This window comes from Fistularia commersonii, chromosome 20 (genome assembly GCF_037954325.1).
Source record: "Fistularia commersonii isolate RoL2024-O1a breed Wild chromosome 20, RoL_Fcom_v1.0, whole genome shotgun sequence".
In the NCBI taxonomy this organism is placed as follows: domain Eukaryota; kingdom Metazoa; phylum Chordata; class Actinopteri; order Syngnathiformes; family Fistulariidae; genus Fistularia; species Fistularia commersonii.
Window position 1 is genome coordinate 6370912 of NC_141303.1, and position 19147 is coordinate 6390058.

The following is a 19147-nucleotide window of genomic DNA, read 5'->3' on the forward strand; positions in this document are numbered from 1 at the left end:
TAACTAACATTTAGAAAATATACCTGCAAAGAAGTTGTTACCTAATGCACTGGGGAGGAAAATGACCTTTACCTTGGAAAAGGGGCTGTTCCATGCCAGTAGCATTTAATATTCTTATACTAACATTATACTAACAATTAAAAATTGTTAATTAACATACTTGTTACACTCAGCATATACATTATCAACCAAAGGATTATAATTTCTGTTGAAAATTTAACTCAGGCTCTTAGTTAATGTATCTTAGAAAAACAAACTACTGTCTATTTGACATTGTTTACGAAACTTAAATTACCACAAGATGGCGCCATGTGCTTTCAACAAATGATAGCACTAGCTGTCTCAAACCCTTATTTTCAATCCTCAAACACACTGACTTAATGACCTGTTCATGTCTGACAATGTGGTCCCAATATTTCAAGAAGAATACATTCAGAAGAAAGATAACTCTGGAGGACACTCACGATCTTCTTCTTCTGGCAGAGAAAAGCATGGCACTCCAGTGTCTCATTGAACTGACTCTGGGAGATGTAGGCGAAGACCTTGTCCTGAGTTTTATCCGCTGTGCAGTATGAAATTCTGCAAGATGAAGTGATTAACATCAAATTGTTTCTTGACAGGGCCTGTTGACAAGAGACGTAATTATGCACAACAAACTCAATTTTTTTCAAGAAGCCACATACTGTACATCCATTGGTCATAAGTCATGACTGCCTTTGTGCTCAATGTTTTGCATAAAGACATTCATAGTGAATCAGCAGGATAAGAGGGGTAGTTATGAATATTTTGTTGAAGTCCCATCTCTCATGGGGTTAGATGCAGGGAGTGACAAATAGGTAGCTGCTTATTTGCAGGAGAGGCTTCATTCTTTAGCGTTCCAGTTTTCTCCAGCATGCAGTCTCTCAGTTTACGATTGACGTTATACTAAAGGTGATTGTATTTAATTCAGCTTGCGCAATAAACAGCGGAGATACCAAATGCAGAAAAGCAATTACTAACAATTTTGGGACTGTTTTGATTTTCAGAAAATTGAAGCATGCAAAAATGACACACTGCTCCCCTGTGTTTTGAGCTATTTGTCTTACAGCACATCACTGTAAAGTACTAAGAAAAACAGTTTGATCATTACAATCCTTCCGGAGGCATGCATCATTTATTGAGATGTTCACTTCTTAGGGCTTGGATATATTCAAAAAAATTTAAAAATGAATTTCCGCTTTCAGTTGTGAATGGAAATACTTTGGCTTTGTGAATTCATATCTGCTGCTACAACACTCAGCCTGACACCTCATCCCCGCCAGTCACGCAGCTTCTCCCCTGGTTCCAATATCTGAGTTTTTTTGTTTTTTTAGCTTGTTTGCTTTTGTTTTGTTTTGAGAAATCCAATTGTGTAGAAACTCAATAAGAGTCACACAGTCACTGCCCTTTATTCTCAATGGTTATCTAAAACCATCGAGTCGGTCCACTGAGCCATTTGTTCTCCAGCAATAACCTCTGTGGTCTACAGATGCCAGGTACACAAAAGGTAGTGGATTTGCTTTGTCAGATTTTATGCAGGCTATTAGCTGCTGTATTGATTTCAACACCCTCCCCATGTCTGTGAGGTTTTTACATAAACTAAGGGGACTGTATGAGGTTTGTGGAATAAGGTACATGTGTAAATGAGCCACAGGGGTGATGCACTTGACCTGGGACACAAGAATTTTTACATTTAGGGGCAAAAAGAGAAAGATCTCTCTAGGCAACATGTGTACATATATATAATGATTTATAATGTAGCTGTTATATGGATTTATACTAATATTTATTCCATCAGAACTCGTATAGTGACTCTACTGGCTGGATCCAGGCATAGAATAAATATTGGTTTGCTTATCAGTAAAAAATTAATTTGTTTTCAGAATCTTGTAAAAGTAACCCGTCATAACAATAAGTCACCTTAAAAATCCCCCGAACCCAAAAAGGAGCAAAAAACAGATAAGGAAACAGTGAGAAATGACATGACATAGACAATAGATGAATTGAAAACAAATGATTAGTTATATGAGTATTAAGAACGCAGAATAAGGGAATTTGTTATACATTGGTCAACAATTATGAGAAAATGACGACACTGAATTAATTAAAAAAGAAGGTCTAAAATGTCCATTCTGTGAAAGCTTGATTTAGGGCTTTTACAGATATTGCCGTTTTATTCGCATACATTTCAATAAAAGGGAAATCTGTCTACTGCAATGACATGAGATGCATTGTTGTGGTACAAATGTTATTTTTTCCCCCTCAATGAATTAGATCAAAGTCTCCATCACAATTTGTGATACTCAGTGTCACCATGGGCCTGCAGTTGGTGTAAATCTTCACATAATCTGTCAGCCTGCAGACTGCAGAGTGGCTTAAAAACTGTAAACAAAGAGCATCAGGCACTCATTTGCAACCCTACTTCAAAAGCAGCCCTGAAAATGAAGTAATTCATGCTGTCAAAAAAAAAACAAGCTTGGAATAACTAGCCTTCACATCTCCTACCCAGATTGTTTGCAGGCTTCCACTATTGATACATGACCCATATAGCAATGCCCAGGACACTCAGTCTTATGCGTGCACCCTCCCCATCCTCCCAACCCCCTTGCTTCCCTATCATAGAACTTATATTGGGGCTTTAATTGCAGTGCCCTATTTTAGAGTTTGGTACCCAACCAATGTAAATAATGGTCTGAACACAAAATACCAACCTCATGGAGAAGAATAAAAATAAAGAAATAATCACCTCTCAACCAAGAGCAACAAGAGTGTCACAGATATGCAAATTATAGCAGAGATTGGGAACTAAGAATATTGTTTATTACACAATGGCATCCATGAGTGAATAATGTGAATGTACAAATAAAGATATCTCCTTGGAGTGAATACACATTTAAGATTAAATCTTCCCAGCAAAGACAAACAAGCCCCATCTGAAATTGATGTCACATGAAGTGTGATATAAATCTTGCGCGGGGGCTGTCACTCATTGCGCACAGCGGATCGAAATTTTTTTAGAAAGCCTTCAGCTTGAAACAACAACAAAAAATAAATAATGGAAAAGAGCTTTCCCTGAGCTTGAACAACAGGAGCTGAGCTGTCAGGCTCCATCATATCTCCAAAGGGGTTGCGTGGACTGCAAGCTTTTGATCTCTGCCAAGCGAACAGCGCCGGTGTTTGAGAGGTGAGCAGGAAAACCAGAGTATCAATTGAAATATTTTAAAATTTCCAGTACAAAGCCCAAACCGAAGTTCACACTTCAAAGGTTTTGTGATTCTGAATAGCAATATGGTGTTCAGTTCAACAGCAGAATGGGGTTTTTAAACTTTATATCCAGCATCGGTCCGGTAATGAGTTTTGATTCAGTTTTGAAATTTAGTAAACTTAGTAAAGCAGTGCAGACATGTCTGAATTTTTTTTTTAATGGCTTTTAAAATAGAAAATGCTTCCAGATGATTGATCAATGCACCTGTATTTTACACAGTGCATCATTCCAATGGCCGGGTATTAACCACGGGTTTAGCTCGCCTTCTTTGACCTGAATGTTTTCCTGATCCATATACTTTTGCTGGAAGTACATGTCAGATTATCAATTGTGATTACAAGTCTAGGTGGATCCTGCTCTGTTTATTAGATTAATGATCATTTTAAAATCACACTGTGTGTATTTCCTGGTTGGCTGTCATTCATCACGCTTAATAAAGTAGAGGCAGAAAATGAAACACTTCCTCCCTCACAGGGCCTTGATAACACTCCAAGAAAAAAACAGTGAAGACTTGGCAATAGTGTAACTGCATTATGCTTTGTAATAATATTATAAATAATGAAGCTGGAAAAATCTAGAGCGATTTATGCTGGACTCTTGATTTCCCTTGAATATTTATTTATAGCTGAACAACATCAATTTATGGGGCATTTTTTGGTAAAACGAGAAATTGTGATAGGCATTTGTCCATAATACTGCTAAGGTTCAGAGAGTGTTAGCATGAACGCCACATGTTGCTACACATTGATCTTAACTTTGACTGACTTGCGAATTTTCAATTACTTTATTACTTTGTTTGCGCACCACAGAGTGAATTGCATTGATATTGTGCATATATGTATATATGTTATAATATTACATTTTCTATACGGGGCATAATGTTATTCATCTCAAGTTAAACCTTCCCAGGAAGACACATCCTGACTTCCTGTAAGTGAATATGGTTAACTTCACAAAAAAAATGCATTTATATACATACATACATACATACAACACACACACACACACACACACACACACACACACACACACACACACACACACACACACACACACACACACACACACACATACATACATACATATATATATATATATATATATATATATATATATTTCCTCTGTAAGAACCGTACTTACAGGACCGTCTCAGAAAATTAGAATATTGTGATAAAGTTATTTATCTTCTGGAATGCAATTAATTAAACAAAAATGTGATACATACTGGATTCATTACAAATCAACTGAAATATTGCGAGCCTTTTATTATTTCAATATTGCTGATTATGGCTTACATCTTAAGACAACTCAAAAATCCTATCTCAAAATATTAGAATATCATGAAATTTTTTTTTTTTTTATGTACGAAACATACAATTGTGCACAGTTTTACACATGACCATCCAAGCATCTACATATGTGTATATATTCTTATTTATATGTGTGTCAAATATGTGTTCTCTTTCCTCCCCACTTTCTTTCTTAATCCACTTGCTTCCTTGGCCAATAAATGGATTATGTAGAGGAAAAACAGGAGGGGCAAGAGACGAACGCGGCTCAAAGGGAGGAGAATGTGGGGGTGGGGCCTTCTAAATTGGATAAATCAATCCCCAGTCAACCCAAGCGCGGTATGTGGGCACTCGATTTTTCCTCTATCAATACTCCGTGGGGGGCCGGGAAAGACTCGCAGCAAAGGTTTCAAAGTGGGCAATTAGGAGACTGGTATGCCAGCACTGAGCGTTTCTATGACAGGAAAAAGATGGATTTACTTGGAGTGAACGAATGAAGGAGAAGAGGGGAGGATAAGTGATGAATGGGGATGAGATCAAAGAGAAGGCAGATTCCCTGGCCTGTGGTCTGTTCCCACTGATAAGGTGTTTCAGAAGGATATGCAGACCTGTTTGTGCGCACGGACGCACACACACGTGCGCGCACACGCTATGCACACACGCACACAATTTGATTGCAGCCTGTTCTGTCATCATAGTCCAAGGATAGTATATTTAGAACTAATCCTCAATGACCATCTCTGTATCACCAGAAAGGGAAGCAAGCCAAACAAATGATCGCAGTCCACAACTACCATTCAAAGAGTGGGTTTTCCTGAAAGACATGCTCCTGCTCCATTACTAGTTTTTTTAAGGGGGGCAAATTCATCTAGCATGAGATCCGAGTGAGTAAACTGTTAGGTTGGACAAAAGAGAGAACGCACGGGCTGCCTATAGTTTGGCTCTACATTTCAACATGAACTAAGACAAGAATTCTATTGAAATGTCAAATAAAAGGAGGAAAACTATTTGCATTGCGACTGCTTCATGTATAAAAACATCTTGCTCAGATACTAGTGAGTTGTGACTTCACTCAGACTTGACCAACGTGATTAGAATAGAATTAACATTGAATATTTCTATTATAATATTTAATATTCTCGAGCACAAAGCATTAAAAATGAAAGAGTGATAGGTAGAAATTATACGATTCCAGTTTGGACCGATTATAAATGCATTTGACTTTTTTCAGCAATGTATTGACTTGGAACATTTTAAATAGCAAAATATTTGTAGAAAAAAAATAAGTAGAAGAATGACTAAAATGACTTATTAAGTACACAAAAATCCTAGTTCTGGATTTGTTAATGCATTAAGAATTGCATTTCTTGACTCAGACATGTCTTGAGAGCCTATTAATATTACATTCCATGGTATTCTGTCTAAAATCACTGGATGAATAATGTGAATGATCAGATCCTATTTAGGATGGAAATTCAGGAAAGGCAGCACTTGGAACAATCCCATGATATTCTGGTACATGAACATTCCAACAGAGGTGCTCAGTTTTATTATCTTTTATAAAAATTGATTCAGTTAGTTGTGGTTTCATATTAACATTTTGTAAACTATTCAATATGACATGAATATGCGCCTGCTTTTTTTGACACGGTTACTGACATTGATTGATTTGCTGATGGAAATGAACCTGAGGTTAGCAGCCTGTCAGGTTGAATGGCTTCAATTTTTTCACATTATACCAATATGGCAGGAAAATGTAATTTATTTTTGTCATCATGACAACTTAGAAAATGCACAATCTCTTTTGGTGAAATTTAGCCTGGCTCAATTTGGCCTAAAGTTTAGAACAATCTATTGAAGTAGAGACACCGAATGCACTATGCTTAGTATAAAACCCAAGATCTACTGCTCTGATCAAATGCTGGTAAAAGTGATTGTCTATATCAATTTTCTCATCCTCCATTAAAAAAGTCTGAACTTCCAGACCAAGGAAAAGGATCATTACTGTAAATGTATAGACCTGTGTTTACAGCATAGTGTGAAAAATGCAAATAGCAGTATCTCAGGTATGCTTTATTGTAGGTTTTCAATCCATATGCTCAGGATTCTACGGAAGATAGTATGCTTAATACTGATGGGGAAAAAGTACTGATTACATACCTGTATATGGAGACATTCTCTATGAGATCTGTTGTCTCTGTGTCTGTGATGATGATGCCTTTGGGTGAAACTGTCAGTGTTACTTTACGAAACTTCTTTGCACCGGCTCTGGCCTGTAGATTAAAAAAAAAAAAAAAAAAAAGGTACAGGAGACAGAATTGAAAACAAATCCTTGCCTTAATTTAACACGATTAACACACCCCAAAAAACTGAATAAAATAAATTCAGATTTCATATAAATCGAAGTCAAACTCTGTTCCAAAGCTGAAGAATATTCCTGAAAATTTGTTTTGGATATCATGTGACAGAATGGAGGGTAAAATGCCGCAATGTGTAGTCCAGACCGAGAGCCTGATGTCAGCCTGGCAGCGACCGAATCCTCCTGCCGCTCGGCTCCATCTGGAATTTCGTCAGATACGACCACAGTGCTGAGTTAGCCGACTGTAAGGCTGCCTGTTGACAATGACATTGACCTCCTTCTCATGCAATTAGCAAGCAAATGGGTGTGTGTTCTCCCACAAAGAATATCGAGCTTATCACAATTCAGTGGAGTGGGAATAAAGTAATATTGTAGTAGAAGAAATAATTCAATGTCTATTTTACATTAATATTTATGAAATACAAAAGGACAAGAATGGTGTCATCTCATGTGGTTAGATATGAACAAACGTTTTGTTTTTTAAACCACATAAAATTTAATTACACAAAACTAACAGTAATAGAGTGGGTAGAGCTGCTTCCTGGGAACGCTAACAGTCTGCGTTCCTGGCAGAAATGTTTCCTTACTTGGCAGGTGCCAATAAATTTGTGAAACACAAAGTTCAGCCCTTCCCTGCTTAGTTCCCTTGATGGGGTCTTATGTCTGACTAAAACATGCAGCAAATGGGACATAAATTCATTCACTAATATGATTCGAGTTGATTCAAGGGAGCAGACATAGGAAATTGAGTTTACTTTTTCTGTCCTGATAAAAATCAATTGAATCTTAATCTCGATATTAGTTTCCATCCCTATTTGGGAAGTGGTGGGGTTGCAATTGGCAGCCACTGTCAGGCTTTTATTTCTGTAGAGAAAGCCTTAAAAAATATTACAAATTCTCACACAGTGACGACGTGCACAAGTGTAATGACATGGCAGAGGATGAATGGAATTTCAAAAAAAAAAAAATGAACACAGTTTGTGGGTTAGTGTGAGCCCATGCAAAAATATAGCACATTTTCTGTCTACATTGTTGACATTGTAGAGCTGTGTCATTTCTGTAAGCAGCTCACTACAATCATTATATAGACCATTAAGTCGCTATAACATCTTATAACTATTTTCTTAGACCACAATCCTGAATGTGATATAAATATAACAAAAACTCCACATCAAGAAAGTTGGCGCTTTTCCTCTGAGATAAGCATTGCAACCTTTCCAAATTCTGAACGTCAAAGTTTTGTGCAGATACTTAATAATAAGTATGGGCACTTTCAGGATAACAACTCTGAAAGCGCCCATAATGGATTTCTGCAGTGGGACTCTGTTTAATGGCAAACTGAATGACTCATAAAGGGCATCTTGTATTTAAAAAAAAAAAAAGGAAAAAACAAAAACAGCGATCTTTTGTCACTTGAGATTTGTTGGCATGAATTCTCAGATAACCTTGGCAAGATATTTTGCTGGAAATTACCTGAAAAGGAAAAAAAAAAATCATTTTTTGAGATGTCCAAACCAAGATAAATTCGAAATTAATTCCTACCTATGATCTTTTCCTACCAAATCATTAACCATAAATGATCTTTCACTGTCACAAAACTAGTCAAAACTAGTCTCTGTTAGTTTGTCATACATGAAAAAGTCACAATCCTGTCTTTCCCTTGCTTTGTCATTTAATAGGAGGAAAAAAAAAAGGCCTAATACGTATGTTAAGCAGTATTTCCTCGATTTCAAAAATCCGTCTGAAAATGTCACCGTAAAAAATGTGCCGTTCTAGTCGCTCATTAGTTTCCAGTCAAATGTACAACAACATTTTATGGACAACTAGCAAAAGAAAATGCTCCTTGTGCCATTAGGCAAGACATTTTAGGTTTAACTCCAAAACTTTGTTATGTTTCAGTGGCCGTGGAAACCAATTATTTGCATGAGTAATTAGTTACATTCATACGTTGTAAATGAAAACAGGTCATTTATTTTTCTTCAGGTCAACCTCCGCTTAAACTAGATGGCTTTCTAACATCATAAAAGTTATTCTAACAATTTCTATTAATACTTAAATATCTGATATCAACATCATTTAGTGAGCGGGCTGGTCTTGAAAGGGGGAAAAACCCCATATAAGACAAAATAGGCTGTTTCTATTAAACTTTAAAGCAGTTGCTTGGGCAAATATATATCAGCTCTTAGTGATTGGCAGAGTCCATCACCGGTTGATTTGCTAGATTACAGAATTCTTTCACTGCTTGAGATCATTGCATCTCGGACCGTGTAAGATTGAAACATTTAAGCCAGCCCTTTCAGAAAGGCTTAATTGTGAGACTCAGTATGATCCATGGCCCACTCACCATGGCAACAATCCTGCGTATGGCAGCTGCGGCCATGTCCTCTCCTTTGGGCTGACCCACCAGAGTCATACCCAGGTACTTCAAATTAAACACCATCCCCTCCAGCAGAGTCTCCTTGGTGTCTGTCCAGTTTTCGGGCAGCTCTGATCAGAAAAAGAGGCAGGATGTCAGCAATTATACACATGAAGCTTTATGACAGTAGATGAATGAACAGGTTAGAGTACAGTGTCACAAAATATTAAATCTATATATGAATGCATTCAGGAAAAGGGTTTCATCTGTTACAAAAGACGAAACGTAGTAATTGTGTCAGGATAAGGCTGATGGTATCTAAAATAGATTGTCGGGACATGAACACTGGACTGGAAACCTAATTAACGCACACAATCCACACTGTGCTTACAATTTGTAGCACAAGCTCTAGCAGCCAAAAAATCAGCAGGCTGTAACTCAATAGCATAGCCGTGATGTCCTGTTGGTGTTCCGATCTCCAACAAGTAGCAACAAGATGGCGTTTACAGTGTGTGTGTGTGTGAGTGTGCGTGTGTATGTGTGTGCGCCAAGCGTGCTATCCATGCAGATGCATTGAAATGTTTTTGAAGTGTCACCTGAATGTCATATTGTCGAAAAAAACACACCAAAATGATGTAGCAAAACTATACAAAAGACCAAACTTAATAGGGAAATCAGTGTTGGAGGAGTCATATAGTCCCAGAATTAGACTGAATCTATTTTTCAGATGAAATTTTCAATTACGCTGACCACTGAAACAGAAATCCCTGGCGTTTGGTTGTTTTTTTTTTGGCATCATGTAAAGATATCGGTCTTCATAGTAGAGATTCAGAGAGAGAGTAAGATTGACAGAGTATTAGAAGACAGTGGCAAGAAAGATAAAGACAGACATGCACAATCAGCCCAATCTCTATTGGGATATACTGGCACTGAACTGTCCACATGGGCTGGGCCATCTGTCACTGGCAGGCCCCATGCAGCTGTGAAGGCGAACTGTAGAGAATCACAAGCTTGCACTGGCTCCAATAACTCTGAATTATTTACTCATCTTCGATCACACTGCAGGACCGCTTCAGCTACAGAGCAAATGTGATGTTATTAAATGTGACAAGTCTAGTAAAGGGCAATAGCATTGCTTGTTTGTATTTTATTGCTGTCCACGATAGGAAATAGTAGTTCATCATTTGACAAACATGAATGATGTGACAAATAACCTGGTATGTTTCATGTGCATCTGTTCATATTCTGCCTATCGTCGGGGATTGGCCAAAGAAGAACCAATTACGAAACCCTTTCTGACATTTTAGTCTACAAAAAAATACTAAAGGATGGATCATTTCAAATGAGGTCACACAGTTAGTCATCCTTCCTCTGCACCGTAGTTGGGTCTTTAACTTTATGCTTCTTTAGGAACAATCAAAGTTGGGGAACTGCATTTTTTTTGGCAATCTCATCGCCTTCTCTTTGTAACCCAGAAGGTTACCACTTTGGTCATGAAATTACAAGGCTAAATGCAGCAGAGTCCATGTTGATATCACCAGGCTTCACTCATCAATAATTAAACAGGATCATGTTGATGCTGCGAGGTTTCCAATATATTATCCCTCTGGAAAGAGAAGTGCTTAAATTTTTAATAAACCTTGTGTAGATCTACAGAGGGACTGGAACTGATAAGAGTGACAGGAATAAGTGGTAGGAAGCTAATTGGATTTTAATGATTTAAAAAAAAAAAAAAAACAGAGAAGGACTAGAATTTGCAATTTGGATATAGAGGGCTAGCGGTGGTGTACTGATGACGTGCCTATCTTTATTAAATTCACGTCTGCCAACGCTTTCACACTTCATCTGTTGTGGAGAATGCACTGATTCCATTATGTTCATCCAAAAGCTGTGCTGGGAAAACACTAAAGTTATCAGTGATTTATAATGAAGATACAGCCATTCTATTAAATTCTGCTACGCAGTGTCTGAGGCTCATTCATGTAACTTCATCATATTCCCTATGATGTTGAGCACTGGGAAATGCATCACTTCAATGAACAACTAACCCATGTAGCTGATCTGACTCGGGTAAATGCTTGCGCTACATCTTGTATTCCACACGTCTTCATCTACATCCAGTCATCACTAGCTGTGTCTCTTTTTGGCTCCTAAATTTGATTTGCACCAAGAGGACAAAAATCTCAACACAATTTATTCTGATCTGCACAGGCAGTGGATTAATAACACAAGTATGTTATGATCCCTGAGACCAAAAAGCAAAAGAGGGAGTATGTAGCATGTGCTATGTCGTTCCAAAGATATCATCATTTAAATTAATTGGAAAAAGTGCAGGGGAAAAAGACACCGCTTAAGGGTCAAAAAGAAAAAACATCCTATATTTCCCATTTCCATGTACACACATCCAAAGTAGGACATTTTTTTTTCTGAGGAGGTCTCATACACCACCTCCATTTCAAACCACTGGAATGAATACACCGTCAGTTCCCAAGCATATGAAATATCTGGCTTGATATCTGTCCAAACTGACATCCCCATCCTCTACATCCATATTCTCTTTGCGTTGCAGTTATCTGATGGAACCAGGAATCTGGGACACCACCTTGACAGGGAAAATAGGCCGTGCATTCAGGGGAGATGGTGTAGGCTCGGATGGTGTGTGTGTGTGTCGTATGTGTGCGTGTGTGTTGGTGGGGTGACTGATTTCTGGTTCTGCCTTAAGGGATAATCAAGTGTAAGCAAAGTGCTTGACTTCACGCTCTGCATCGTCTTACGGTATTTGAATGGCTAATCCTGCAGTGATTGCTCTCACCTACTGTAACGTCACAGCCAACAACGCAATGCTGTGATTGTTTTGATATTTTCCCTGGTACTTCATTAGGTGTGTCAAATAGCTACAATAAATAGCCACGTATCAAAATTGTCAAACTGGGATATCATATTGAATTGTATTGTTTATTAAGGTTCTATTGAAAACCTCAATATATCATTTCATTCTATCCACACGAACAAATCATTAGTTATTCAATCAGTAAATCCACTTAATTGTTTTTGAAAATTATCAGCAAATGCCACAAGTACACACTTTGGAAAAAATAAAAACAATGTAAAATCAGCAAGCAATTTAGATAGTTATGTAGAATTAGGGAGATAATTAGGAACCAAACGTGTTTTTCAAATTAAATTAGATTCACTATGCACAACCTCTTATTTAATATTAAATACTTGTAGTACTACTCTTGAGGAAAAAAAAAAATGTGGTTCATACACAGTGTGAGGATGTGATTTTCATACTGAGGAATATACAGAATAAATATCATGAAAGGATTTTTTTTTTTTAATTACATTGGCCATCCTAGTCTACAGTCATAGTAGATGCATAGTGTAATCCCTCATGTTTTATCCACAAGGTGAAAATTTTGCCAATAAATAAGATACAAGCTTTTTGAGAGGGGCCTGGGATCTTTATCGACTTCAAACTCAGAGCTCTGGTTTCAGCAGCTCTTCAAATATTGACATCAACAATAACAGATAGCTCAGGGATCAAACAGCATATGTTGCTAAGCAACCACAGGCACTATCACTGAAAACCCTGTAGAGGCAGAAGAGGTGGGACCTGCAAATTACATTACTGAACACCTTGGCTGAGCATCACAAGGAGCAAGCAAACCTACAAGTGATGGGATATCGGTGGTATTACGGTGCCTTTGAACTGAAGCGCCTCCTAAATCTTGAAACTCAACATCAATCATCTTGTGAGCAGCGATGCAAAACATCCCGTCACGCTATTTTGTAATGTTGCCACTGCAATACTGTCACTCTATAGTGCAGAAATAGATCTTTCTAATTCAAAACATCAGCACCTGCAGTGTCGCTGTGTTGCCCATTTAGTCATACTTGCTACTCACAACTTCTTAACTTTTTGCAACATATTTTTGGAAAAACTAGCAAGTTCAAATGAAAACAAATGGATTGTCGTCAGGAGTATATTTTCACTGATCAACTTCCATGATTTCTGTGTTTTCAAGGGACTTAGTACACTCTAAAACATGTTTATACATAGTTAGTAATTTAGAATTTAATGGGAAAGTTGGAAGGCATTGCTATAGTTTGAATCTTATATGGTGAAACTTTTTTTTTAAAAGATATATAACTAAATATACGTAAATAAAGTTACAGAAATGTACCGGTATGTATATTTGGCAAGAGTCACTCTTTAGTCATGTTTAGTCATGTTCTCTATCAATGATACTTTGTCAATATATTGATTCTTAACTTACTTCTTTAGACAGAGGCAGACAAAATTTCCTTCCTTTTTTTTTTGCTTTTTTGGCATTTCTTTTATATGCTCTTATTTATAATGATAAACTTTGCTTTCATTAGACCCATATCATTGATTTTCACAACATTGTAATTCACAACCTTTTTGACCCCACATCATAATTCTACTTCTACAAAAGAGACTGTCAACAGATGAATAAATACATTGGATTCATGTTGTATTGTTAAACAATCTTTCACTGTATTATACAAAAATATTCCTTTATGAACTTTTACTTCATCTTGACTGGAAAAAAAAAAAACATCTCTGGTGTATAATTGAGGTTCATGACTCCATTATTTGCCTTCCGGGAGTCAGTATGTATAATCTGCTTTTCACCCAAACCCTTCATTAAGTGCTTTCACTTCAAACATGCAATCTGCTTTTCATCAGAACTATAATGTTGAATCATATCTCCAGCACTGATATGCAGCTTATATGACTGCAGGGGACTGAGGGGATCTGTGACAGAAAAACAGGAATTAGTTGATTTGGCTGATATCATGGCGGTTAATAATCTTGAAGCAGATACTGAGACATAAGAATACATTTTTTAAGTACTGAACTAAGATTACACAGATTAAAGGAATTTAGGGGAATGAAAAGAACCCATAGATACTGTGTAATAAAATGGGACTCAAATCTTCAAGAAGGCGCCAGACATACTGGAAAGAAATAGTCAGATTGGTCACTGCTATGTCGGGGAATCAGCCCGTCAATGCTACTGACATATCACTACGACAATGACAATAGACTGGCTGACCAAATGAAAATGGTGAAAATATGATAGGAATTATCAATAACACAATGTACACTGCATTTATCATAGCTGATTCTGTTCTTCTGGAGTAAAACAAATAAATAAGAAATTGCAATAATCTGTAAGATCTGTGAAAAGATGTAAGGCCACAAGATTACTGGTAATTATAATGTTGCATATTGGACCTTTTGCAGACTAAGACTAATTTATCGTGAGTCCTGACATTTAACTTACATCACGTGATCTCATGGTGATTTGATGAATGTTAGGTTAAGTTAGAGGATACAAGTGTCAGCTTTTGTTGATCTTCAGTTGATTTTCATTCAGAAAACAGTGTTAAGTGCCCTGCATATATTACAATAAATAAAATATGCCCTTTTTTAACCATATTATGAAAACAGATGTATGTCAGCCATTACCATAAATGACCTTATCCCTAACAAACTGCCAGCTCTCCCCTGTGGCTGTTTTCATCAGCGTCACCTCTATTGTCATGGCTATCTGTGCTGTATCCTACATGAAATTCTGCCGTTACTCTATTTTTTAAGCTATCCATTTATATAAACGGAACTGCACAGCAGTCCTAGACAAGAGGATGGATAAAAGGGAATATTAGTCATGAAAAATAGATGAAAGAATTCAACACAATGTCCAGAATGTTAATTGACTTTGAGAGCAATTAATATGTAAAACATAGCCCTTGTCCCTCCCATCAGCAGCATCCAGTAAGGGCTTTGTGAATCATGAAATGTGAAGTTTCATTTTTCTGGCTCATAGATGTAAAAATCGCCTCTCGTCTCTCTGCTTAAAGAAGTATGTTCTGTCCGAACAAGTGTCCAGGGATTTTAATGGGATTAGCACAGAGATTATTTTGGGGGAGCAGAAATTATTATATGTTTCAAATGAAAGGTCGACACAGACATTCGAATCCTAATGGAGCTCAAGCTGGCATCCCATTGTGAAGACTGATCAAATATTTGCTGTGCAGACAGTGACAGTTGGTGTGCAGTTGGTATGATGCTGTGCAAAAGGTGCCATTCATGATTCTAAAAATTGTGCAGTTCTTTTTCCTCTTATTGTTATCATCATTGCAGTTTAAGTAGGTCAGCAGGCATTTCACCCTGACCTGAGTGCTGCAGACGTTACATGAGTTGGTCCTGGTTTAAACTTTTGAAAATACAATCACTCTGTATGAGCTACAAATGATCACTGTTAAAATCAAAGCATTGTAATTGTTCAAGAAATATATGTAAATGTTAAAGATTGCTTTCTCTCATCATTTGCAAATGGATACCCTTTCAAGCCCTGGTCAAAATGGCTCTCTTCTGTAGCAACGTTCCAGAGATTTAACAAGCTGAAACAACTCTGTTTCCACTTACTTTATATATTCATCTCTTTCCTCATCTCATCTCTGAACCAACATAGCTAAAAACATGAATAGAGTACAGGACTGTCTCAGAAAATTAGAATATTGTGATGAAGTTCTTTAGCTTCTGTAATGCAATTACAAAAATAAAAATGTCATACATTCTGGATTCATTACAAATCAACTGAAATATTGCAAACCTTTTATTATTTTAATATTGCTGATTATGGCTTACATTTTCAGAAAACTCCAAAATCCTATCTCAAAATATTAGAATATCATGAAAAAGTAATTTTTGTTTTTTTAATTGCATTACAGAAGATATAGAACTTTATCACAATATTCTAATTTTCTGAGACAGTCATGTATATGATGGGCTCCCTGCAGGTGATCATACGTGTCTTTGCTGGCTTATACATCCCTCTTTTTCATTTCTTGAATTTTTTTTATTTCCTTTGTTTTCTTAAGCGGTTGTTATTCTTGTTATCCTTATTTTTTCCTACATGGACACAAACAAAAATATACACTTTACACACTGTGGGCATCTCACAGCGACTGAAACGATGCAAAGTCATGCCCTTGTTCGTCTATCTGCTGCGCAATATAATCTACAATGCTGACAATGAAGGAAAAAAGAATGGAAACAATAAATTCTATCTCTGATCAACAGTCCAGTTCTAATTTAAAGTTTTCATGTCCGGACTGCCTAATAGGATCAAGCCAGTAACTGCACTGTATACCAATTACAGACCTCACCTGAGGGCAGTTTCTCAATATAAAGATTATTTTTAGAATCTTAACCAGAGAGTAAAAACCAAGTTCAGACATCTGTACAGTCTTGGGCTTTAAGAACTGAAATATAACAGGATCCAAAGACTGCACAAATTAATAGAATGTATCTCCTGCATGAGTAATTTAATTGCACATGCAAAATTCCATCAAACAAGGTTAAACTCACACAGTATCACCACTGAAGTGTTCTAAACCTTCTGATGAATACAAATTCTACAAAAAGTATTGCGTCATAAGTTATTTTCTTGTTGCTCTCTAGTCTTCACAAGATTTGGGCAATAATTTAAAGGTTTTTAAGGTAAGCATTAGATGATTAGACAGGAAACAGTAAATGAGATTTAACATTTGCACTCTTGCCTCATTGGTATTAGGTTTCCTTTTATAGTCAAACAGCATGCAGTGGGTTAAGAATGAACAGTTTTGTGTCTGTATGCAGTCCCACGATCATTCGCCGACAGGTTCAGGGTCAAACATGCTTCTCACAGAATGTCAGCTGTTTTGGCTGCAGCCCCACTGCAACAAGGTGTGCAGGATAAATGATATAGATGATAGATGACTGATTGCTATCTTGTACAGTGCAACAATACACTTTGAAACATGAGGCTTATAAGCAAAATTAAAGCAGTACGTTTTACAAGGCAAACACCCCATGCTGTCATCAAAGACACTTCCTTGCAGCAATATATTCAAAAGGCATAATCACACAGCACCATGGAAGGATTGTTTTCATTAGCAATTCAAACAAGCAATGAGTTTCCCTTTGCTGATACAGATCTTTTCCCCTTGGAGTCTGCCGGCTTCAATTTCAGCATTTTCATAAAAACATAAATAGGTCCCTCAAAAAAGAAATTGTAGAAGCCTCATGCTTATAACTCAAGTAGCTCATGATCGTTTCAGTTCGGGCATAAATACATTTATGATTTTTACTGATTTGAATTGAAAATTGAGTGATATTCACAGTAGGAGCCTGTAGCGCACCTGACCAGTCTATGTCATAAAATTAAGGACATTTAAGGCACGTCTGTGTATGTATAGAGTGGCAAGAGTTACTCTAAATAGTTTTTTTTTTACTTAAAGATTTGGGATCCAGGGTTTTGTTATTATTTTTTTTGTGCCACTTTTTGCTTTTCTTTGTTCAGAAGACTTTTGTAACTAACTTCGACTCATGCATCAGCCATATATTCTCTCAGATGTGGCGAGGTTTTACTTGAGAACTGACAGAAAACATTCTCAAAAAATATATTCTTATTAAATAATGTTTTCTTTCCAAGGGTAAAGCTTTGACTCATAAAACAAACACGAACACCTTCAGTTCCAGAAAAACAACTTGAGCAATCTTAAGCTTTTCTAACCATTGTAACATAAAACAAACATCTTTGGAAATTGCTGATCTCATTTAAGACAATGTATCTCTGTGCCCCTTTAATAGACAAGGGCTTCCCAGAGGAATCCCCTCTAATGCAGCCAAGCACTTTTGACCTACCCAATTGAGTGATAGATGCTGGTTTGACACAGTTGGAGACCTCGACTGTCACATCCCCTGTCTTTGGTGCATCAGGTTATTAACAGAGTAAACAAACAGAATGCATGCATTAAAATGTCACGATCATGGTGAAATTTTTTTAGGCTTAAGCGATTCGGCAGAAAAAAAAAAAATCATGGGTTACAGAATCCTGTTCCCAGGAAATTTTCTTTAACTAGCAATTCAATCATTTCAAATTTATATGCATTTGCTTTCTTGTACATCATAATTTGACATGGAAAAATATAAAGTAGCATTAGCTGATGATATTCCCCTTATATTACCAATCTGATTTATCTTAATGAATTTACTTACTGAAGTTATTTTAAAATATTTAAGGCTGGATTTAGCTTGGAAATGTAAAAATGTAAATTTGATTTCAAATATACAATGAAGTTATACAATGAAATCGGGGGGAAAAAAAGCAATTAAGTGAATGCATGCATATAAATCAATATTAATTAGGAACTTCAAGCTGGGCAAAATAAAAAGACAATATTTCATACATTTATTTTGCAGCATTTGTGTTTCCACACAATGGCACTTCCATATTCAAAGCACTGGCTTCTGAAAATATTTTCAACAAGGCTCTTTTGCAAAGTATTTTTGGATTACTATATGGCCAAAAGTATTTGCTCACCTGCCTTGACTCACATATGAACTTAAGTGACATCCCATTCCTAATCCATAGGGTTCAATATGATATTGGTACACCATTTGCAGCTATAACAGCTTCAACTCTTCTGGGAAGACTGTCCACAAGGTTCAGGAGTGTGTTTATGGGAATTTTTGACCATAAGCACATTTGTGAGGTCACACACTTATTTTGGAAGAGAGGGCCTGGCTCTCAATCTCCTCTCTAATTTATCCCAAAGGTGTTCTAACAGGTTGAGGTCAGGACTCTGTGCAGGCCAGTCAAGTTCATCCACACCAGACTCATCCATGTCTTTATGGACCTCGCTTTGTGCACTGGTGCAGTCATTTCAGAAAAGGAAGGGACCAGCTCCAAACTGTTCCCACAAAATTGGGAGCCTTGAAATGTCCAAAACATCCTTTCACTGGAACAGAGGGGCCAAGCCCAGCTCCTGAAAAAGAACCC

General features: G+C 36.9%; 1 protein-coding gene across 1 annotated transcript in view; it reads right to left on the reverse strand.

Annotated features, from left to right (window-relative positions):
• Positions 1-19147, reverse strand: part of LOC147222726 (low density lipoprotein receptor adapter protein 1) — a 52626-nt gene that overhangs the window by 14473 nt on the left and 19006 nt on the right. The window contains exons 2-4 of the mRNA XM_086167069.1: positions 9276-9418; positions 6733-6845; positions 465-579 (exon numbers count right to left, since the gene is read on the reverse strand). Coding sequence (XP_086023195.1) covers positions 465-579; positions 6733-6845; positions 9276-9418 — 371 coding nt within the window. The remainder of the gene's footprint in view (positions 1-464; positions 580-6732; positions 6846-9275; positions 9419-19147) is intronic.